Source organism: Stegodyphus dumicola, chromosome X2 (assembly GCF_044657685.1).
Source record: "Stegodyphus dumicola isolate Sdum_Otavi_A_Nest chromosome X2, ASM4465768v1".
Taxonomy (NCBI): domain Eukaryota; kingdom Metazoa; phylum Arthropoda; class Arachnida; order Araneae; family Eresidae; genus Stegodyphus; species Stegodyphus dumicola.
The window spans coordinates 21,710,319-21,734,393 of NC_140781.1; the positions used below are offsets into that span (position 1 = coordinate 21,710,319).

At 34.0% G+C, this 24,075-nt stretch overlaps 1 protein-coding gene and 1 long non-coding RNA gene across 2 annotated transcripts in view; one reads left to right on the forward strand and one right to left on the reverse strand.

Moving 5' to 3' along the window:
* Nucleotides 1-23,007, reverse strand: part of LOC146992697 (uncharacterized) — a 50,409-nt gene extending 27,402 nt beyond the window's left edge. Inside the window, exon 1 of the long non-coding RNA XR_015038924.1 lies at nt 22,873-23,007. This is a non-coding gene — a long non-coding RNA (uncharacterized LOC146992697). The remainder of the gene's footprint in view (nt 1-22,872) is intronic.
* The window catches only part of LOC118190688 (uncharacterized), a 52,009-nt gene continuing 34,980 nt past the window's right edge, over nt 7,047-24,075 (forward strand). The window contains exon 1 of the mRNA XM_035361447.2: nt 7,047-7,353. Coding sequence (XP_035217338.2) covers nt 7,346-7,353 — 8 coding nt within the window. The 5' untranslated portion in view covers nt 7,047-7,345. The remainder of the gene's footprint in view (nt 7,354-24,075) is intronic.

A 24,075-nucleotide genomic window follows, 5' to 3' on the forward strand; every position in this document is an offset into this window, starting at 1 on the left:
TTGCGTAATTCATTCTACAAATTACCTCGCTATTCATAGTCTAACCTCATGTTCAGACTGCTGTAACGCCAGGACTGCTGTAACAGACTGCTGTAACGTATATTAAGGATTAAAGATAATCTTATGCAGACAAAAGGATAAAAATTGGTATATGAAATGCTGAATAGCTCATTTTGATAGAAGAAAGCAGGAAACTGGTCTTAAAATCAAAGTTAGATCATTCTTTGTCCACCTACATGCAAGTTCAATTGCTCATTCATGGCTGAGAGTGTAAGACGGCTGAAATGTGGCATTTCGACCCGGTGAATTGGATGCATGGGTGTTTTTCATTTCCCCTTTGTGTAATGTGGGGAAGTCAAACGTGCTATTTTCTTTTTGAAAGTCGTTCACGAAGGCGCCCTTCTCTTAAACTGATAGCCTTCGACGTTTTCTCATATTCTATTAAACAAATAGACAAAATCAAGTCAAACAAATTCTTTTTTAGTTTGGAAGACCATTTATTGAAAGAATATGGATATATATTTAAGATCAATGGACAGTATACAAAGCACTTCAAATATGGACCCGTTTAAAAAGATCCTGTGCCCATTACGAAACGTAGTGTTTTAAAGAAATCGAAGTTCGGCAGATTAAACCAGATGAAATAAATCAGTAGGAAGCATTCGAATTAGAACGTGATAAATAACCTTCCTTAAGGGCTGTTTTGATGTTTTGATCTTCAGAAACAAAGTTGTGGAGGAAGAGAGAGATATATGCAAAAAAGATCATTGAACAAAGAAAAGAATAGCGTTTTTATTTCAGCAGATCGTCAACCTAACAAGTACACTGGGCGACTAGACCAGAGCCAGATTTAGACTTGATAAGAACATAAGCTATCCGAGATATGGGACCCTTTATAATTCTGTTATAATATATTTTAATACTATTTATACTATATTTTAATTTTTGAGGGCGCCCTAAGCTATAGCTTATGTAGCTTATACGTAAATCCGGACCTGGACTAGACAGATTGTGAGACAGTAAAAATGAAATGTGACGAGGTGAAACTGCTTCTCAATGTCGATAATAAATTCCCAGTGGATACCAAGGCCAGAAAAGATTGTGTATGTACGAATAGCGGGACGTTAGATGCCTAAAGGAAGAGGAGACTCCCAGGTCAGTAGTTCAGTTTTCAGTAGCTCGTATGAAATCCGTTTTTTTATTGTAAATTCTGTATACTTAATTCATGCTTCCATATTCTAATGCACAACTCCAAATGCGCAAATGCTAAGAACTAAATTATGTGAAAACCAGAGAGTTAACACCCCCCCTCAAAGTGCTACGCTTGGAATCTACTTTAATAACCTCCACAAGAAGGGCTGGGGATTGGCTTGTGAGATCTAGTGTGTTTTGCAAGCATAAAATGGTAACTAGATCTACATAATGTTCGTAAATGGCGACTTCTAGCAGAGGTGGGAAGATGAATACAACAAGGAAAGGGTGTAAAAGACCCTTTATATATCACAAACTGTATAACAGAAGGCACGGACTTACATGCTTACACAAGACACCAACCACTTGCGGTAAGAACTTGAACAATAAATTTAAAAGGTAACAATGTAGTGCTAGACTACAGAAATCAATTAAATCTAACAGTCTGACTCAGAAACCTACGCTGGCGATATTCTAACTAGACAGCCAGAATGCGTAGCCGCTGCTAAGATTAACAGCTGGAGGACAAAATAGCAAACGTGCGCTTCACTAACGAAATCACGCTCTGTCTAACCTTAATTTGATACTTTTACCTTTGCCGGCATTACCTAGAATTATTTCTTGCTTTTTCCGGCACCTCAAATAATCCCCGGGTGAGATTACCACACGTACCAAACTTCAGGTAACTTTTTAGTAGGAAACACCTATAAATGACTTAGTAAAATGGAGACCCTAGTCTCAGGAAGTAAAGACTGCAGTAGGAGGAAGCTAGTGCAGAGAGTAGTCACACGTGACTAAAAAGGCAAATCAGGTGTAATGTATGATCGAGAAGAAGAATGGCAAATCGGATGTTAACGTCGGTCTATGCAAGTAAGCATTTCGGACTTGGGAGAGATGTTATCTGTCTAACCTCTTCGTTTCAACAGTTTAAATACTCTCGTTCACTTAATTTGCATCCTCGCGAGGAAATGCGAGGGGAAATAAGAAAGTTCAGGAAAAGCTTACAAATTAAAATAACTGTTAGTAAAGCTAGTAAAGCTAAACAGGACTGTGTAGCGTTAGAAGAAAGGAGAATATATCCCTTGCTACCTGTGTCTTTTCGTGATTCAGTTCTTCGGAAATTGCGCAATTCCGGAACAATAGGGGATATTATTCGGAGAAATTTACGGTAAATTTTTGCTTAATAAAATATCAATTTAAGGAGGAAATTACAAATTTGAAAATAATAGATAAGTAGAACGTTATGAAGAGGTTACACTTCATATTAGTTCTAATTGGCTGCTTTATTAAAACAGGGGAATGTTGCTAATATAACGTCAAAACTATATTTGAAACCTTTTAGTTTAAATTAATTAACAGTTTCTCTGCATTGGTGCAAATACCTAATTCTAATATTTTTTTAATTTGGAATTTTTATTCGAAATTGTAGATGATGGGGAGAAATTAGGTCAAAAAGCTATTTTAATTATCTCAAAACACTGAAGCACAAGACATCACAAATTAGGTTGTTTACATTACTTCCTCTTTGACGTTCTTAGTATAAATATTAATTAGTGTCGCACTGGGTATGCAAATGACAGTACTTTTTTTTTCAACCGTACCCAAATTAAAAGCAGGATCTTGACACTCACCATATCGCTATTCCACTTCAACGTATGTGTAACTTTAGGTAGCGTAAACTAAAAGTTTTACAAATAATCTTTGTAACGCTTTGGTATCCTCAGGATGCTGCAGAATAAATTCCGTATCATAACGTGTATAGTACTCTAAGAACTATAAATCGTTCACTCACTTCATGTGCACGATACAAAACTGTAAAGATAACTTACAGTATCTAATAGATTTTGAAATGGAATGGACTAAAAAATCCGTTTTTTAGTAATCGTAAAAACAGAATCATTACCGTGAAGGTTTTACGGGTTAAAGTTGCTTTGATTCTTTATTCAGTATCTGTGAAGCATAAATTTCTTTATGCGTTTGATTCAATGCCTAAAAAAGGTGTATAAATCTCAGCTGGTGCAGTTTAATTTTATTTAAATTGGAACTACTTCCTTTTCAATAAATAGAGTCTAATAATTCAGAGTCTAATAGAAACACGTCACATGACGTTTTAATAAACTCTTTTATATTTTCTTTTCTCCCACTTCCCTTTATGTATGTGTGTGTGTGTGTGAGAACGTATGAAGAGCGGGAACTGAAATAAAAGTTGCTGTAGCCTTAGATGTGCATGAATGATCCCGAGAAAGGGAAACAGAAGAAAATGCCGCTTCTTCAAACCTCAATCACGGATGAAGAGAAAAGTCTTCTCGATAAAAAAGCTTTAAATCTCGTGTAATGTCTGAGAGATTAAAGAGGTAAAACCCAGAAACACAGCATGGAAACCGAAATCTCTTTTAGTTGCCTCAGGAGGGGAAAACTTTCTTAATTATCCATTGTTCGACAAATACGCTGCGTTACTGAAGACCATTCTCGATGTACCTATTGCATTTATAATTCAAGGGCGATGTTATTTTGCATTTAATAGTACTTTTCTTTATGTTATTAGTGAAATTAAGAGACAGACAAGGCCGTAAACATAAAATGAGATTTTTATATGATATTTTAATGGAGAAGAATATATTTTCAATAATAGCAGTAAACATGGTAGTTATTACTGCTAAAATATATTCTCCACCATTAAAACTTAATATAATTTTAAATTAATATCATTTTAATTAATTTAATTAAAATTATGCTGTTTTATTAATTAAAATTATGCTTAGGAGGTTTTTTTTTAAATGAGATTTATTGATAATTCGTAATCACCCACCTCTATTGCAGTAGCGTATGTAAAGGGGACAAGGAGCTTCAAATTAGTGAGTAAAAGAAGCTCTTCTTTTTTTTTTTTTTTTTCTTAAAACGTCGACACGCAGCTGTGGAATGTGAAACTTTTAGTTTCCGCTGAACGCTTGGTTTTCGTTACTTGCTCATTTGTTTCTTTTCCGTGTACTGTTTCGTTTTTCGCATTTGTTCATTTGCCTTTTAGAATAACTTATATTTTTCCTTATGGCGATGTCTTAAGCAGAATTTGTTTAATTTCAAGATTTTCTCTCTTAAATTGTTTATTTGTACGAAAATTTTAGATTAAGGAAAAAAAATTGAGTACTGCTCATAGTACCAGTTTTTTTATGCGTAAAATGGGGGCCTTCAGGTTTCTATAAACTAAAAATAATTCAGTAGCTGCTAAATGGTTTGCAGGATTTTAGTTACGTAGAAGTTTAAATCCAAGTCTTACAGACCTTATTAGACTGACAAGCAAGCTATCGCTCAATTAAGATGACAAAGTTCAAAGAAGATTAAGTATTCTTTTCATTAAATCTTAATTTTAACAGAAGGCACCACTGAAACTTGGAAATGAATCTCTGCCGCTTGCTAGTACAGAAGATGTCGCTTAATGTGATCATGTCTGTCTACTGCTATTTTGATAATGTTAACCGAATGGTAACATTAAACAATGAGAAAAATAACCTTGAACATAGCAATGGAAGTTAACTAATTTAATACAATCAAGCTGTTTGGCACTCTTATTTGGCGACATTTCTCTGTCGCTTGGTAATTTTTATTACCAAGCGACAGAGAAATGTCGCCAAACAGAGTGCCAAACAGGATTTACTTTGGCCTTAATTAACTACTACAATTTAGAGAATAATACTTTGATCATATTAACCGAGTTGTTGATCACAATAAGCGATGTATTTTCCATATTGTATCCAAAGGGTGGGACTTCGGGAATTCGATAACAGTATCCGAATGGCAACATTAACCGCGATCGTATTAAGCGGCGTCTACAGTATTTAAAATAAATGAAGTTGAAAGTCAAATTCGAGGTAACGTAGTTTGAAACTAGATAAAATGGTCTAAGAAGGTGGTTCAAATATTTTGACTGCGCGTGTTAACGTTGACTAGCGAAAATTCCGGAAAGCCGGAATAATCTCTGTCAGAATTGGCGATAGGACGCAAACTGCAGGTAAGGCCGCCAAAAGCTCAACTGCAAAACATTTGAAACTCTCGGCTAAAATGCTCACACAACTAGTTTGGATTTTAGTCTAAGGAAATGAGAAGCTATAGTAATAATTTAAGTCATAATAATTGGTTAATTAACGTAGTAAAATATCTTACATACTGCCGAAAATATTTAATGCATAAAGTGAAGCAATGACAGATTCAACAAACTGGAAATTAAATTAAAGCAAATCACAGTATGAAATATTACTACATAATCAGGAGAGAATCAAATTGAATTTTTGCTTATAGATGTGTAGAGACATTAGGTAATTTTTGGAAGCAGGCAAAATGAAAAATATGCAACGCCTTCGCCGGGAATCGAACCATGGACCTCTCAATTACGCACTGAGCGTACACCACGAAGCCGGGAGAAATACCTTATATATTGCCCCTTTTAAAGGGTGGCTGGGGTTTTTAGGGAAAACAGTAGCCAAATCCTGGGTGAGGAGAATCATCATCCAACACCCTTTTAGTTCGGGCACCACTGTAGAATCATTAGGTAATCTTGGAAGCAGGCAAGATGATAAATATGCAACGCCTTCCCCGGGAATCGAACCACGGACCCCTCAATTATGCGCTGAGTGTGCTGACCACTACACCACGAAGGCTCGCTAAGAAGGCGAGAGAAATACCTTATAGATGAAGAAAATTTAAGAATTTCCTCAACTATGAAGATGCGGAGACTGATTTTCCTTACGAATAGCTGAAATGCAAAATATTAGGCTATATAACCTTAACTTTCCCTGAAACTGCCATTTCTTCGTGCAGCTAGTTACTTAACTCGGTTATATGGGTCACTTATCTATACAGAGGCGTTCGAAAGTACCTGTCAAAATATAAAGGCAGGAGAAGGTACCTAAACAAGCAGATTTCGTAATAGAATGTGGGTACGGAAGTGGCACTTTGAGGTGGTACAGGGCAGTGTTGAGCGGAAGGTGAAAGCTTTCTGCTGCCGTAAATTCTCGTTCTTTGCGAGGATTTCGAGCGATATATAACTTTTCACGAACACGGAGTCCACCCATTTTATGTATATATACATGTTTTTTATCCAATGGCGAACACTTACCTATTCAGCACTAGCCACTATTAAGACCAGAAGTGGTAGCCATTTTATTGCGGAGGCACCTAATAGGCGGTCACCGTTTCCTCCTATGAAGTGACGGACAGTTACAATCGTGCCTTCTCCGGGATTCGATCCCGGAGAAGGATTATTTTTCCAGGCTTTAATACCTTTATGTCGGCCATTCCATTACTGATAAGCTTTTTCTTTCGCTCGAAAAGGTTTTACTACTTGCAAATGCAATCCTGTCAAAAATGAAGCGACATTTTCCCTATTTTCTGCTTTGCTTTTATATAACACGCATTTCTTATATTTTTACATAGATTGTAGTATATTTGTATGCAGTGTACGTGTACACAGTTTGAAAAACATACTATTTCTTTCTTCTTCAAAGTTTTAAAAATTGTACATTTTTGATAACAGAAGAATTTAATTTTCTCCATTACACAAACATTATTATTTTCTTTCCTATGATTTTTAGGTTTCTTATATATTTGCGTCGACAAATACTTAACATACACTTTTACGAATTTATCTGATGTATCGTTTTTGAAAAGGATATCATAAAAAATACTTGTTTACATGGATCATCCCCATGTGTTAAATTAATGTCGCAATAAGCACAGTGCTCTAGATTTAAAGAACACCACGCACGACCTTACTCTTGACATTGACCTAGGAGAGTAATCCCCCTTTTTTTCCTTACCTCTCTTCTGCTTCACTTTAGCATCCGGCTTAACCAGTCGAACTCAAAACTTCAACTCGGTCAAAGCCTGCAGGGCGGAAGCATCCTGTGATCGGAGTTCCATCGAACCGCCACTTGTTTCGACAACGGTAAACTTCAGCTGAAAGACGTGGCGATTGAAGTTTCCGGATAACAAGATCCCAAATCACTCAGTTCCGTCTCTTCAAGTGGCAGCTAGGTGGATGTAGCGAACTATTCCCTTGTCAATAAAGTGATCTCTTTGTGACTGGATACGCGGGACAGAAGGATTTTCCTAACACAGTGTGATTGTGGATTTGCAACGGATTTGAGGCGAAGCGGAAAATATGAGAAGGTAACAGAGTATACAGAATAGTCTTTCTTTTATCAGCCTTTTGTTCAGGATTAAATATAGAAAGTAATGCATGTAAAGCTGAAAATGTTTACTTTTTCCTCCGTGAGGAAAAGTTGGATCAGAGATTTATTTATCTATTTTTTAATACGGTATGAATTTTGTTCCGAACTTTGAAATTATAGGAGTTGCTTCATAGTAGATATTTGTTAAAGATATATATATATATATTTTTCATTCTTGATTTGCTGCGCATATTTATTTAAATATTTTTAATACTTTAAAAGAGGAATGCTTATATAAAAAAGTACGGTATTTTTTGACTTGCAGAAGCATTATACCCAGAAGACTTGCGTAGTTGTTAAATTTTATAAGAATTTCTATGTTTTCTCTATTTTTATTTATTTGCTGCTTTCAACATTTAAATGGATTCACATTTTGATTTTTACATATATTCTCCCTAATAATTTGTAAACATTTAAAGAGTAGTATTTATATAAAATTAAATACTTTAGTTTGTGGAGGTTTAAAGTGCAATCCGCATTTTAACGCGGTAGTAGTACTTTCAAAAAACTTTTTCTGGAGTGCTTTTTATGCAACTTCTCGAAATATTTTTCAGATAATTTGGTCGTTAAATTACTCGTATTATCCTTTGATTAAAAAAAAAAAAAAAAGTGTCAAAATTCGAGAGCTATATGAAGCAAGATGCTGAAGTTATCTTTAATGTACTTATTAAATGTGTTCAAAGTTTTAATTCACTTTATTTATAAAGATGAATGTAAAAAATTTTGAAATAAATGTATTGAATTTAAAATTTTAATATCTATTTAATTTATTTAGTACATTTAAATTCAATAATATTTGTCCCTTTATGCCAAGTATATTGTGTAACATTAAGAAATATATTTAAGGATTTGAATCATTTGTAACATTTTCGCTCAAGTACAGAATCACAATTTATTGATTTAAAAAATAAAAAAAATAAAAAGTATTATATAAGACGGCAGCTTACATTTGATATCAGCATTTAAGTTTTTTTTTTTTTTTTTGTGTATGGGAAATAATATTGAAGCATAGAAATAAAATAGCAAGATTTCTTTGCCGGTTTTTCGGTTATACTGTTATACTATAGTTTTAAACAAATTCACTTTTCTGGTACCAGTTTTTATTTTTCCTTTACTCTTTGTTTACTTACATTTTTTACCATATAAACTGTTTGGAAGATATTCACTTTCATGACGTTTATATCTACATTATTTTGCACTCGTCTGTTTGATATTAATGAATTTTGTTAGGAATACTTTTCTGCTAAAATATTTGTTGTAGTTGTAAACAAAATTTTGGGAAGAATTAAAGTTCCATCTTCTTTTTCTGCTTTCAAATTTGTACAGATTATTAATTCCGCCTGAAAAGAAAACTTCTAATGTTATCATAAAAGTATCATTTAAAGAACTCAGTTTTCATATATCTTCATATTACATTCAAAGTAAATATCGATGTCATGAATTTCTCTGCAGATTCTTATTAGTTAATGCCTTTGAAAGGCGACAGAATTAATTATCTTAAATGCGCCTTAAAATATTTTATTTATTTTGTAATTTTTAATCAGTCTTGAAATAGAAATGTATTAGTTTACGCTAATGCAAAAAATGTTTACGGATCGTGTAGAATTATTGTTATGTATTAAGCGTATATAAGTCATTCTGATTCATTGTAATTTCAAAATTTTAATTCGATTTGTGCTTTAAGTATAGATAACATTTATATGTGGTTTTTAGAAACAGCCAGCGTAGCTGAACTAAATGATTCTAAAATTTCTTAAGTTCTCCCTTATAACAACGCAATTATTCAATTATACTGAACGATCTATTATCCGTGAACAGAGCATCTGTTTTTCGGATTATTATCTTAGTGTAACTTAACAAAAACATTTTGCACTTGAAGATGAAAACATTGTGACCTTTCTGAAGAAACTCGTGATGCAGTGAATCTTATGATTAAAGCTCGGAATGAAGATAAGAAGCTTAACGTTAGTTTACGGCTGGTGAAACTTATCCCTGATAGCGTAAAAAAGACTCTACTTATGAAAGGGTAACAGTATCGGATCTTCTAGAAATAATTTGAGGTATTTCAAGAATTTGTAACAGTAAAGGAAAAAACACAAATATGCAAATGGCAGACAAGAAAGGTAAAAGTTGTAGTACTATATCGGATTTGTAATGACTCTGAGAAGCTAATAGAAGAACGTGAAGATAATAATGAAGAAGAAATAGCAAGTGTGGCCCCGTGGAACATTGGAATGTGTTCACAAATCATTAAGATTGTATGGGTGAATAAATTGAGGTCTAATTTATTGTTATCACAGCTTTGAGCAGCTCTTTCCGTATTATCTAAAAGAATGTTCATCATATTTGACCCAAAAGGCTCTAGAAAGAGTTACAGCTAACTTTTTCCCTCAAGAAAAACTGACAATTTGAGAAAATTGTACTATTATTTTAATTAAAACCCTTTTCGAAATAGTTACACTGTATGAATTTCGTAAATAAAATCACTAAAGAGTTAATTTTTTACGGTATTACTATTTTACAAGACCATTTTGGGACGATTAGTGTTTTTCGGTTATATGAGCATTTACCAACACGAATTATTGGTAATTCAGTGTAAATAAAGTGTGATATCAGGTTTATTCTTTCAAAGAATAGCTTTATTTCTGAATATTTTTTAACAGATTTTATTTGGAATTCGCTTTATTATTTTTTCGCCTTTGTTGTTTTGTCCATGAATTTCAAGGAAGAATGGTTGCCAGAGCTTCAAGGAAGTTGTACTTCTATTTCCACTCCAGTTTTGAGGGAGAGCACCCAGTGGGGACGGGTCCGAGTGTCTTCTACGCCTATTCCCCTACTAACAACCTCTTGAGAGGACTTTCGGCCAGCCGCGTATTTAGAGTTCCCCTATGCCGCAAAGACACACATTTACAAACATCTATGCCTTTACCGGGAATCGAACACGGGCCCCTTTGTACCGCAGTAGGTTTCCCTAACCACTATACCGTCTAGATGGCGATTCCTAAGATGACAAACCGAAATGAAAAATCTGGTTATTAACATAAAATTAACATTGTGGATTTTTGGTTTATCTTCTCAGCTAAAATTTTCTTTCCTTTTATTTTGATAAATATGCGATCCCATATGATAATATAGATTCCTCTTTTCTAAGGAAGCAAAATATCAGTTAGGTTTAGTCATTAAAATTATCCATGCTTGAGCACTATAGAAGCAGATGTTTAATAATGATCTTAAGTTCATTTAACAAGAAATCTCAGAAGCGAAGAATCATGAAAAGAATGAAATCGGTACTAACAATAAAGGCAAATTTCAGTTAGCTTCTGTAGCGATAGCGAGCAAGTCTGAGGAAATGACGAGGATGTTCAATTCGCAAGAAAAACCCATAGTCTGGAGATAAAATAACATTTCAGACGGTGTATCAAAAGTAATTCAAAATAGAAGAGTAATTACTTTCAGCCACGACTTCTTGGAGTTGCTTTTAAATATGCTATAATATAGTTTTTAAGGAACACTTTATTTTTTTATGAACCTATTATATAGAGGTTAACATAGGAGAAAATTAAAATCAATAGTAGGGATAAAATAACACCCTCTTCCTAAGAGAAAAAGAATAACTCAAGATTGAAGTATTGTTAAGTAATACGAAGTTTTACTTAAAATAGTAATTTGACTAATATTTTGCTAAAATTAAAATTTTAAGTATGATTCTGTGATTGGTTTTGCGAATTCTTATTTACCTGTCCGAGCACATGATTACTTGAAATGAATTGTTGGCATAAAACATTTTTTCTTTATTTGCGATTCATTTAGTCAAGTGTCCTTGTTCTTCTTATCAAACAAATCGAGTCCTAAATATAATTTTAATTAGTATATTATTCTACAGTTAAAGTCCCAATCTTGAAAATATTGAATACAATGATATTCTGTAAATGATCGAGGCAATAATTGCGAAAATGCTGTTGGGACTCATCTTTGCAGATAGTATTCTTGATTTTCAAAATATTATGAACATTTCTATTGTTTTTTGTTATTCATTAATATTACTCTTTTCATACTGATCGCTTTAAAACGATTCCCTGACCTCTGGAATAACAATCTTCTATTCATTGTTTTTCTTCTTCCTTCGGTGATAATATTGCTCTCAGCAACTTGTGTCCTTTCTCCACCTAATCTCGGTTTCGTTACGGTTCATTTACCACAGATGTCAGTACCCACACATCTCTGTTTTCGGCGTAAAGACGGGACAAGTCCATTATTGAAACATAAACAAAACTCTTCATGAACTGTCAGAAAAATGGTTAGCTTGAGTAGGATAATTCTATACAAGAATTCAATTAACTGTTGAAGTTTTATGCAAGACTGGTTAGGGATGAAATCTTTTAAACTTAAAATAGTATTTTTTATAATTCTGCCGTTAAGCTAGTCAACTTTTTAGAACCAAGATTCGACAAAATACTTAGTTTATTATTTTATTTATTTGTTTATTTTTAAATCTTAAAGTTAAAGTAATGTTCAGAGCTAAATGCCTGTATTTTCCTCGCGAGAAATATCAAACTAAATTTAAACATCCGTCTCTGAACGTCAATAAAAAATTTATCTTAAATGAGTATTTTAAGTTATTTCACAGACTGGTAAAATAAAGTGCGTATCAAAGAATAAGACAGAAAGTTATACAAAAATCACTCAAGTAATCTATAATAAAATATTAAATTCTGCTTTGCTTCACCTCGGAATTAGAAATATAATTAAATGAATGCTCTCGTAAAATGCTCCTGCTTTCATAGTAGCTCTACAAAATGTGAGTTATTAATCGGAAAAGGATGAACAATAGCCATTAAAATTGGCATAATGTGTGTAAACCCTGCAGAATGCGTTTCGAAACTTTTGAGCGTCAGGACCGGCAAACAGGCCGGTGCGGCTGCACGGGATAGAAAAATTTTTAGAGTTTATTAAAACGCCAAGCAACCAAATTTAGGAGGGATACAATTTTTAAAAGTTAGAGCAGAAACTACGCAGTAAAATATAGAGGCGCTAAAATTTTTACAAATTAGAGAGACACCGGCCAGCAGAATTTCGGACTCGCAGAGTCCGGAGAGGCAAAATGTGTGTCATCGGGGTGAAAAATGCCTATTATTCGGGCTGCAAAATGCCTATCAACCGGCATTATGACCTATTAGAACGAGCGCCAAAATGCCTATCGCTGGCGCTGATGACCATGATTTCGCTTGGACCTGTTTGTTATAAATCAATTTCTTCCAATTTTGTATACATTATTCCCATTCTTGTCGATAATTTTCGTTTCGTTTAGAATTTATGGTATAATGAAACTAATTTATCGGATTTTAATTTTTTAATTTTAATCAGGAATCTAATATAATAAGCTTTAAGTAAAGGAGGATTTAGGTAAGCATTTAATTTTACTGCAAGATAAATCCTTGGTTGTCAAATGAAAAATACTGTTTTGTGCAAATACAATAGGATGCAAGCGAAAGCTGAAACGAGAGTAATGCTTAAACAAAACCAGTTTTCATTAACTAGCACTCATAGATTATCATTCTAAAATGTCCTACGCACATATTGTAATTCTCCTTTTGTCTTTAAGCAATAAACTACTACAACAAATTTTAGCCATTAATAAAAACAAATCAGCTCCGAAATCTAGTCCCTCTTCGATGAGTGAAGATTCATTTACATGAAAATAACAGAAATGGATAAGGAACTATTAATACAAAATATTACAAAAGCATTTTAAAGTGAAGTATTATTATTTGAGAATTTAAATATAAGTTCAAATAAACCATATTGTCGTTATTTTTTCCCAAATTCATAATATTCGCTGTCCCACCCTTCTTTGAGGAAAAAGTTGATATATTCGGGGGTTTCACCTACCGCAGAGTTAAAATTTCTTCAGCAATTCACGCATCGCCATTTATCGTGGTGGGATGCACCTTTCACTCTATGACCAATAGCTGATTTCTTACACTAGAGATTATAAACAATTAAAATTTCAGTTCAGGATTTTGGTTTTAAATAAACCTGAAAACAAATAATCCCAAAATATTATATAACCGCAATTTTCGAGTTGTGAGCTGTTTTAATTTTGCGATAATAGACTTTAAAGCTTTATTTTCTGGAAAGAATACAAGAATAAAGAAATCGGACATTCGTTATATTATTGGCAATCAAATACTTAAGTATTTGGAAGGATTAAATACAGTGCATCCCAAAAAATTCAAAATGGAATAGTATGTCCGAACTTAACTATAATTTTAAGACAGATTTTCGTTGCAGATTAGATAAAGATTCCTAAAATGTTGTTGTTGTTTTGTCCATGAATTTCATGGAAGAATGGTTGCCAGAGCTTCAAAGAGGTTGGACTTTTAGTTCAATCCACAACCCTTTTAGTTCGGGCCCCACTGTGGTGGCATTAGGATTTTTTTTAAACAGGCAAGATGAAAACTTAGCAAACGCCTTCGCCGGGAATCGAACCGCGAACCTCTGGAATACCGGCCCCGTGTGCAGAACCACTACACCACGAAAGCACGCTAGGAAAGCGGGAGAAATACCTTATATACTCCCCTTTTTAAAGGGCGAATAGGGTTTTAGTGGACCTAGTCGCCAAATCTTGGGTGTGGAGAATCATCATACACAACCCTTTTAGTTCGGGCGCCACTGTAGAGACATTAGGTTATTTTGAGGCTGGAGAGATGAAAAATTAGCAACGCCTCCCCCGGGAATCGAACCACGGACCTCTGGAATACCGGCCCAGCGTGCAGAACCACTACACCACGAAGGCACGCTAGGAAAGCAGGAGAGATACTTTATATGCCCCCCTTTTAAAGGGCGACTGGGATTTTTAGGGAACCCATTCGCCAAATCCTGGGTGTGGAGAGTCATAATCCACAACCCTTTTAGTTCGGGCGCCACTGCAGAGACATTAGGATTATTTGAAAAAGCCAGAGAGATTGAAAAATGGCAACCGCCTTCGCCGGGAATCGAACCACGGACTTCTGGAATACTGGCCCAGCGTGCAGAACCACTCTGCCACGAAGGCACGCCAGGAAAGAAGGAGAAATACCTTATAAAGTTTTACAAGGAATCATTTTATTCACCAGCTCTTAACCAAATGTTTCAGCCGTATATCTAGTGGATTGAATTTAGATTGATTGGGTTATCGCAAAGTACATTATGGCTGCCTGCCTAAGGGTAGGGATAATTTTATGGAGGATCTTTTGAGGGAAACGGATCACACAGGAAAACGCCTGAAAGCACCCATGCCCCTTTTTCCTGCATTTGAGATAGTGAGGTCGAATTTCCAGCGTTCAACGGGCTTAGCTATTCGGTGAGTTGGAGCATCTCTTACAGCTTAGTGAGAGAAAAAGTTATCATTTTTTGTACAGACAAGCGATGATTTTGCACTTCAAAAATTTACCAGTTTATTTTCTTTTAGTTTATAAACAATTGTTATTCTTCAGTTTAACTATATAATCAAATTACGGCGCGGCTTGATTTTGGTATTCGTTAATCTGTCACAAAAGATTGAATAACAGCATTTTTTTCCATTATATTCTAGAAATTCAAAAGTTCATTTTCTTTTTATCGATTTCGAAAACAATTTTCCTAAATTTCCGCTCTGTATATTAAACTGTTGAGCAAACTTGTTTACTATAGACTTTTCTGAAATTTACCTTATATTCATTCAAGCATTTTTAATTGTGGTACAATAAAATAAAATAAGATAAATGGAAATAAAAAAGTTAATAAAAATGGGTCTAACAAAAGCAGAATTTCCTTTGATTCTTGATTCAGAGATGGACGCTGTCGGCTAAACAGGATGGTCTGCAGATGAAATATTGGTTAATATCGCCCTTCTTCGACTGGCCTATTAGCCACCTCACGGATGTTGCCTGAGGGACAATAGGAGGAAACCAGGCCACAGAGACCAAACATTGTTTCTGACATTCCCAGATACTATTTCCATCCATACACTTTTAGGGTTTATATTTATTTTAACTAACATTTATTTTAAGCTATCTTTACTGTCAAGCCTTTACTTTCCCCTGGAATCGCCAATGCCAGAGTATGTAAATTGTAGTAGAACGCGCAGAGTATTCAAATTTTTAGCAGAAGTAAGTTGAGTTTAAATAGAAGGGAAACGGGATTGTAAGTGTGCTTCTTGAATCGCGAGCGTGAAGGTTGCTAGGTAGAAATTTTAAGAACCGCGCGTTTCGGCTTGTGTGCCTTTCTCGGCAGTTCGTTGAATCTTTCAACTTCTTAATCAGTAAGTTTGCTGAATCTCAGCTATATCTTAGAACGCGGTTAAGTTAGTTACGATTATAGAGCCTCGTAGATAGTGACTTCGTTATTTATTCATCCTGTCATTTATTTTTAGTTGTACTTTTCTATTTTGTTTAACCGTCGGGTCGGCGCAGTTTGTGAGCGTCAAGAGAACGCAACTGTGATTTCTAAAGTGAAATAAAAAGGGATTTAAACCCTTCTTACGAGTTTGTATAATTCACAGTTCATAGCAGTCACTACTACTGTTGCGGAAAAGTTGGGGCCACGCAACATCATACACTATACACGCAAAATTCTAAAGAAAATGTCCGAAATTTTTGGAAAAATTTCAACTAAATTTTAGTGCTAAATTTAATATATTCGACATTATGTTTATTTATTGCATGGCGAAATCGCGGCCTTAAGAAAATACAAGAACAATTCGTGTTTGTTCTATGGAATGTGTAAAATTTCAAGGAGAAATCTAAACAGCAGGCTATTTTCCTTCCTCTGAAGTCTTGCACAAGTCGCTTTATCGTGGTGAGAATTTTTCACGGCTAGATGTTATATTACATTAGGTTAATTGATTGACCCGAGTATCGAAGGACCCGAGGTCGAATCCCGGAGAAGGCATGGATGTTTGTAAATGTATAGTATCCGTGCGGCATGGGATCATTTAAATCTAAATATGCGGCGAGCCGAAAGTCCTCGAGAGGTTGGTGGTAGGGAAAAGAGGTGGGAGACCCTCAGACCCGTATGCTCACCATCAAAATTGGGGGTGAAAATGAGCAAAGTCGTACTGTCACCTGTATGGTGTTCAAGGCTGTTGCCAACGACAGGCACAAGCTTGCTCACCTTACCACATGTATTTTGTGGGCTTATTCTGATGTTACTGTCAGACAAGTGAAATAAGTAACAGGTTAATTGATTAAGAGAAAGCAACTCGAGGATTATTTGGATGGATGTCTTCGTCGAAGAATTTTTGAGGTAAGCTGGCTCGTATCTACGTTACGCGAAAGCTTCCATGCAACCAGCGCGTTCACCTGGATTCAAACCCGGGTCGAACTACCGGTGTTAGAGACCGGTGACGCTCGGCCGTTAATGGGCTGCATGGCTATAGGATATACATTTTTTTTATTTTGTGTAGTATTTAGAATTGGTATCAAATACCATATCCAATATGTTTTTTGCTTCTTTGTTAAGCAAATATACTTTAATAACAATATGTTTCAAAATCTGCTGAGGTACAAAAGTATTTCTAATTTTTACAATTTAGTTAACGTTTTACAAGTTAGTTAACGTTTTCCGATAATCTTCTATTTAATTCTAATTTTTATAATTTAGTTAACGTTTTACAATTTAGTTAACGTTTTCCGATAATCTTCTATTTAATTCTAATTTTTATAATTTAGCTAACGCTTTCCGATAATCTTCTATTTAATTCTATTAATTCTAATCATCAAATTCGTTTTCATTTTCTTTTCCTCCTATACATTGGAAAGCCCAAAATTGCATTATTTTAATTTCCCTCCAAGGATGAGACAAGATTATTCATAAAATGTAAACTGCATTTTCATCTGTTTGTAATTTTTTGTTATTTTTAATTATTTTTATAGACCAATATAAATATAAATTAGAAACTATGTATAAAATTTAGGCAAACTATCAGTTAAAATTTCATTTAAATTATCTTCACGTACACATTTATGCATGTTATTAGTTTAGGTACATAACTAAATGCATCATTAATTAATCTATAAAACATAATTTCTAATTTTCCCCCTTAATACATTATTGTAAAAAATTCTACAAAGATAATCCTATATATGTTTTTATAGTTTACATTTTAATAATATATACATTTTATCAAAAAGGTTACTTCTTGTTTTAGAAACATAAAACTAATGAGTTCCATAAGTAGTAAGCACGTTTTTAAAACACTTCTTTCTTAAAACCGAATTTGGAAAAGTCTTAAAAATAATGTAATGTATAATGATAATAAAATTAAAAACCAAAAAATGATTTTCTTTTTAATTTTTCGTCATGTTTCTCAGCTTCATCTCGATAAGTACTGAGTATTTTTATCTTAACTCTCAGAAAATGGTAGATATCCATTCTATCTGATAAAGAGAGCTATTGATGCTCAAGCAAGAAATTTCCAGAAAGTTGAAGTTTAAGGAAAATATACAATTTAAATATTTCAGTTATAACTTTCTCTCTAAAGTTAAGCAAAAAATGTCATCTCGTATGTAACAGTTTCAGTAATACTATTTATTTCAATACAGTATAATTCTTCTTTAATGTAAGAATTACTTTCTCAGCCTTTACCTTTTCTTTTTGTAAGTTTTCATGACAAGTAATAATTCATAAGTCTAAATAAACGAACAGGTTTCTGAAACGAAGCAGAAAAATTTATTTTTATCTGTCTTTGAGTTTTACAAACTACAAGAAAGTAGAATCAACTGTGTTATTTCATACTAATTGCAGGTTGGAAAACATGGAATACGGACTGCATATTTGAAAAAAATGAAGTTCTTACTTAAGAGACTTAAGTAAGAACTTAAGTAAGACTTAAATAAATTAATTACGTAAGAGAACGTTTTAAAGGTAATAAAATAAAAGGAAAATAATGAATGTAATAGTTTAATCAATTACACTAAACGTGCGAGGTGCTGTCTGTGTAAGGGAAGGATGCGATGCCTTCGTGGAGATTTTCCAATGCTTCGTATCCACGTAATGCATGAGAAAAAAACTTCTGTGGGTCCACGCCCTTGCTCGAGAACCGAATCTTGTCGAATAACTATTTCTCAATGGTCTCAGCCATTCGGCCATTAGTAGGCTCATAGAGAAAGAAGAAAAATTATGATAAAAAGAAAATGAGACAGTAACTGAAATAGAAATTTATTGATTTCAGGATGATCCAGAAATCATGCACATCAAACTTTCAAAAATTTTGAAAACTGCAAAATGAATATTGATGGCAAATTTTTTTATGGATGATACTCCTCTACTATTACAAGTAATATGTCACTTGAAATTTCAGTTGCAGTTTACGCTGTTAGCTTTAAAAATCATTTGTTTGGTACAAGAGGGAGGTGAGTTTTCACCAAGCAGAGCGAATATTTATTATTGAGCATTACTTCGCAACGTACAAATTTGATTGCGATGCCATCTTTCTCACACTCTTTGTTGGTGAATATTGCCACTTCATTTCCTGTGGTGAACGATTTCAGTTTCTCGAAATCATGCTATCAAGCGAAAAGTGTTTTTTTAGGTTCAAGACCATTTAGGAAAATCGCATTGTTTCTTCCCATGTAAAATAAATGTGAATTAATTTACAGTAGAAAATTCTTCACGAATGCATTTCCTCCTCCAAGACAGAGAGCTAGCATGCTTTACCATAATTAAATTCTTCCTTATCTTAATTATACATTTGTAATTCGTTTTCATAAATCCTACTGAATGGACAACTCTCGAACTTTTCTTAATGACGCAAAGATCTTATAAAAGAAAAACAACAGTAAGATTAATTTATATTTTTGTAGTGAATATTTACTTATATTTGTAAAATAAATAATATGTAAATATAATTTAAATTAGCAGTGGCCCCTTAATGATTAATTTTAATTTAGGTATTTCTCCTCTCTATTCTAAAAATAGTTACTATATATTTTTTATCTTACATATCGTATTGAAAGCCAGCATTGAATGATAAATGGTTCAAATCCCAGTGAGGACACAACTGGTTTTTCCACACTTTCTGCTCCAAAAAAACTCAGTGGTCTTTATAGTAGCACTCTAACTAAAAATATGAGTGACGATAACTCGTCAGCATGTGTATTTGATAGGCCAGGTGTCGTGCCTCTTCTCATTCACCATTTAAGCGAACGAAAATATAAGGAACTATCGCATTACTCATGCGGGCCCTTATGGTTAATGGTTAGACATCCAGCTGTAATGAATGATTTCCCTCGAAAGCATATTAGTTGATTCTTCATTTTTGGCTTCATTGCTTTAGCTTACTGATATTTAGTAAGCTTTTAAAATATATGCTTATTGGCCATAATATACTTTAATCTAATTCCTGTGAAACAAAGCTATAAATATCTCATTTAGTATTAGACAAATAAACCTTACGCACAAAAAATCCGAAAAGGACTAAATTTCCGATCTTTTACTGTACTATTATTAATTATTATTAGTAGTAGTAAAACTGTTATTGTGAGTACAATAGTTAATTCTGAATCATCAGTTTTACACTGCAGAGTCATTTGTCAGGTAGGCCGGAGTTAGCGTTTATGGTAAAATATTCCATGAATAACTCATGGCGTTCCTATAGCAGTTATACTATACCGTTAATTTCATCGTTCCACGGCTGCGCAGATGGCTGCGTACAATAAGATCATTGCTCAAGTGACACCCGAAAAATTCACTTCTGCTTTTGACGTTAGTGCGTTTGGTCACTTTTAAATTAACATTTAAGTGTATGTATAGTTTGTAGAGACATCAGGATTTTTTGATGATGAAAGACGGGAAAAATGAGCAATGCCCAGGCCGGGACTCGAATCTCGGACCTCTCGAATACGTGCTGAGTGTGCTGGCCATTACACCACGAAGGCATGCTAAGAAGGCGGGGGAAATGCCTTATATATATTCCCCCTTTTAAAGAACGACTGGGGATCACGGGACCCCAGTCGCTGTGTGTTTTCGGTACTATCTCAACTACCTCAGTAGAAGTCTACGAATATGCAAAATCTGCCAAATTCTGGAAACCATGCGCAAAACCATTCTTCAGGCGACTATGCTCTTAACAGTCCAGCAGTCAAGCACCGTCGTCATTTTTTATGTGAGGTCTTTTTGTCGTATTCCACCTTCCAACGGTTTTATAGACAAAAGGTAACAGTTTTTGCCTTAAACTCAATTTTAAAATATGCCCTCGCGGAATTTGCCAGCAATGGGAGAAATTGCGGTAAATTTTTGGAGGAGCGCAGTATTTTACCTGAAAATCATTAAAGGGAACAATGATGATATGCGTTGATAGACAGCCGGTGTGCGATGTTGAGTATGCATAGTTCTCTGATCTTTTTTAAGCGAAAACAGATCGCTGTGTGCATGGGAAGAATAGCGTAGACAATTAGAGAGGTTTTGCGAAAGTGTTTCATTTTTAAATCTAGTAGTATAATCAGTATTTAATAATTAAAATTTGGGTTTTAAATTGCTAAAATATGTTTCCTTTTGATATGTTGATAATGTTTGTCGATTTACGGTAAATATCAGTAGTTTGGGAATTAAAAAAATAGTTGCGAAAATCACCAACTTTCACCCGATAAGTAACTTTTACTGTAAAAACTTTTACTGTAAACTTTTACCCGATAAGTAACTTTTCAGCTGTAAAAAATTACCAGCTTGCACCAAGGTGATTGCGTTAATACGCAAGTACCGCCATTTTCTTTCTTAAATTCCACAAACATGCGAGTAAAATAACGGCATTCATCCTTGATGGTTATAGTAATCCCTATGATTGTATATTTCATCACATATAAAAAATGTGACTGTTATGTTTAAGTGCACATTTTGTGATAATAAAAGATCTGTTCAGAGCTATTAAAAGGAATTTGGCAGAAATTTCTTAAAATCCTTCATACTGAATCAGCTTCAGCTTTTCATACCCTCAGCTTCGTACCTTCTGGTCTTTTTTTTTCTTTTTTTTCTTTTCTTTTCTTTTTTTTTTTTTTTTTTTTTTTGGCGGGGGAGAAGATGCTAATTATCATAATTTTTCTTATTAATTTAAATAAATATATAGAGTAAACCAATATAACGTAATTAAGAAACAAATATTTTCACATAAAATCTGCTTTTATATAATTCGTGTAAAATAATTTTTAATTTAATCAACTTTTTGATTTCAGTTATAATTTCAATCCACTGAGATTCAAAAGCAGCTAGGAATAATTTGCATGTATATCTATAAACAAAGAGAAATAGAAAAGTGTAATTTTAATCAGCTCTAATGAAATTTATTCACATTTATTTCGCAGTATTCTTCCGTGACTAATAATTGTTAGCCCAAAGTGCGTTAGCCCAGAAGGGCTATTAATTTGGTTTTGGCATATTGCGTTGAAAACTTTAAATGTCCGTTTCACTTTTCAAATTGTTGGCACCAAATGTTATCGCCCTGTGTTATATTTAAAGAAATTAAATGAAGAATCTGTATGTTCAAGTATGTTTGTCGCATTGTGATAAAACGACGCTACCTAGAGCCATCAAACTTTGAATAACGGAATCTTACACTGAATATGGTCATCTGGAAGCCCTAATTTGGAATTTGTTTTATTATCAATTAGCCGCTACGCGGCCAGCCTTTGTCTGGCTTATGTACCGGGAAAATGCCTAAAGGGAATATCAAACATTAAATTTAAAAACTGCACAGAATTTTACTCTGCATCTACTTTATATATATGTTACGGTGAAACAACGAAATCTGGAGAATGTCGACTTTCACCGGTGAATGTCAACATTCACATATTCTTTTGGTGTATGTCCGAAATATTTTCCAAATACTCTTATTTCTGACTTACACCGGTCAATGTCGACATTCACCATGTACTAATGGTGAATGTTAAACATATAACAATATTATATTTTCTTCTCCGTAATTCAGTCGCGAATAGACGCACTTGAAACATGAAATAAGAACTTAAGAACATGAGAACCTAAAACACACAATACATTCAAAATGAGAAAGGAAAATAATAGAAGTTAAAAACTTACTTAATTATACAGTACGTTCTAAATGAGAAAATAAAATAACAGTAATAAAAAACTTACTAAATTATGTGATTCAAATCTTATTTATTGCAACAACTTAAACTGTTATGGCACTTTATGACCTCTCTTTTCGACTTTCACCAGAGCATATCTGTGATTGTCGACATACACCGGTGAGGGTCCGAATATACAAGAATGTAGTGAAATATTCGGTCTTTCACCGACGTATTTGGTGAATGTTGATATTCTCCGGTGAAAGTGGACATTCTCCAATTTCGGTCTTTCACGGTAAACATATATATATTAAAAAAAAAAAAAAACAACCAATAAAATGTATTACACGTAAAACGTTACAATGAAATAAGCAATATCCCTTAATACAAATATTAATTATCTTAATAAATAAACTAACCGTCTTCCCATTGCCTTCTCTTGACAAACGTCCAGTATCCAAGAGAAACATTTAAAAACTGCACAGAATTATCGCCCTCATTTTTCCGAGTGGTAACTGCGCTGATATCAGCAACAATGGCTGCGTGTCATTGTTGCAGATATAATGATAGAAAATTATCGATATGTTGCGATTTCATCAAAAAACATAAAATAGAAAAAATTAAAAAAAAACTCATTCGAATTTTGAAAACATCCCTTCGAGGTGCACTGTCTCTTGTCTAGATGCACCCTATGTACTAAATTTCGTAGCCTTGGATCTATTAGCTTACACGCACTACGAACGAAAGACACACACAGACAGACTCTTTTTTTTTACATATATAGATTTCATATTTTTTATCGCTTTAAAGAATTTTTGATTAACGAACTCAAAGATTTCAAAGCGAACAATAGCAACACTGTGCGGGGGGGGGATATCTCCAGCGCGCCCGATTGTGTATCAGAAATTCTAAACATATTATCTTCTTAAATTATTTTGTAATATTGCTGTTGAATTGAATTTTATGGTTTAAGTGCGAAGAACATGATATTTAATAAATAGAGGTAACACACAAAAGGTTAAAAAAAATGTAATTGGCGTAATGTAAAATCTGAAAGCTTTCAGATTTTTTTAATTCTTTAAGACACGCTGCAAAGTACGAGCATTGGAATCCCTCGGTTTAACCAAGGACCAATTTGCATGTGTTTTTTAATTAAATATTTTCCAACTTTATTCTGCAGTCATGGACAGTTGATACAGTTTTTTTTAATTTTTTCCTAGCGTACACCGGCACTACAACGCCATAATTGGATTGGATTGGATTATTTTATTATGGCAAAGCACACGAGGGCTATCTGGCTAAAGGGAGGGATGCCTTCGTGGATGACTTTTTAAGGGAAACTGGCTCGTATACACGTTACACATGAGGAAAACCACGAAAACACCCACGCAGCCAGCCCGTTCGCGGGATTCGAAACTCGGATCGAACTACCAGTGTTCAGCGTCTTTACCGCTCGGCCGCTGGTGGGCTGCCATATTGGAGTAAAGAAGGTATAGGCGGCACATTACGTGTTCACAAGTCAAACGCAAGCAAGGGGAAAAAAGAGAATTACAATATTGAAATTAAATTTCAAAGTTATGGTTCCAATTTATTTCTATTGATTAATTAAAGTCTGGGCGAGC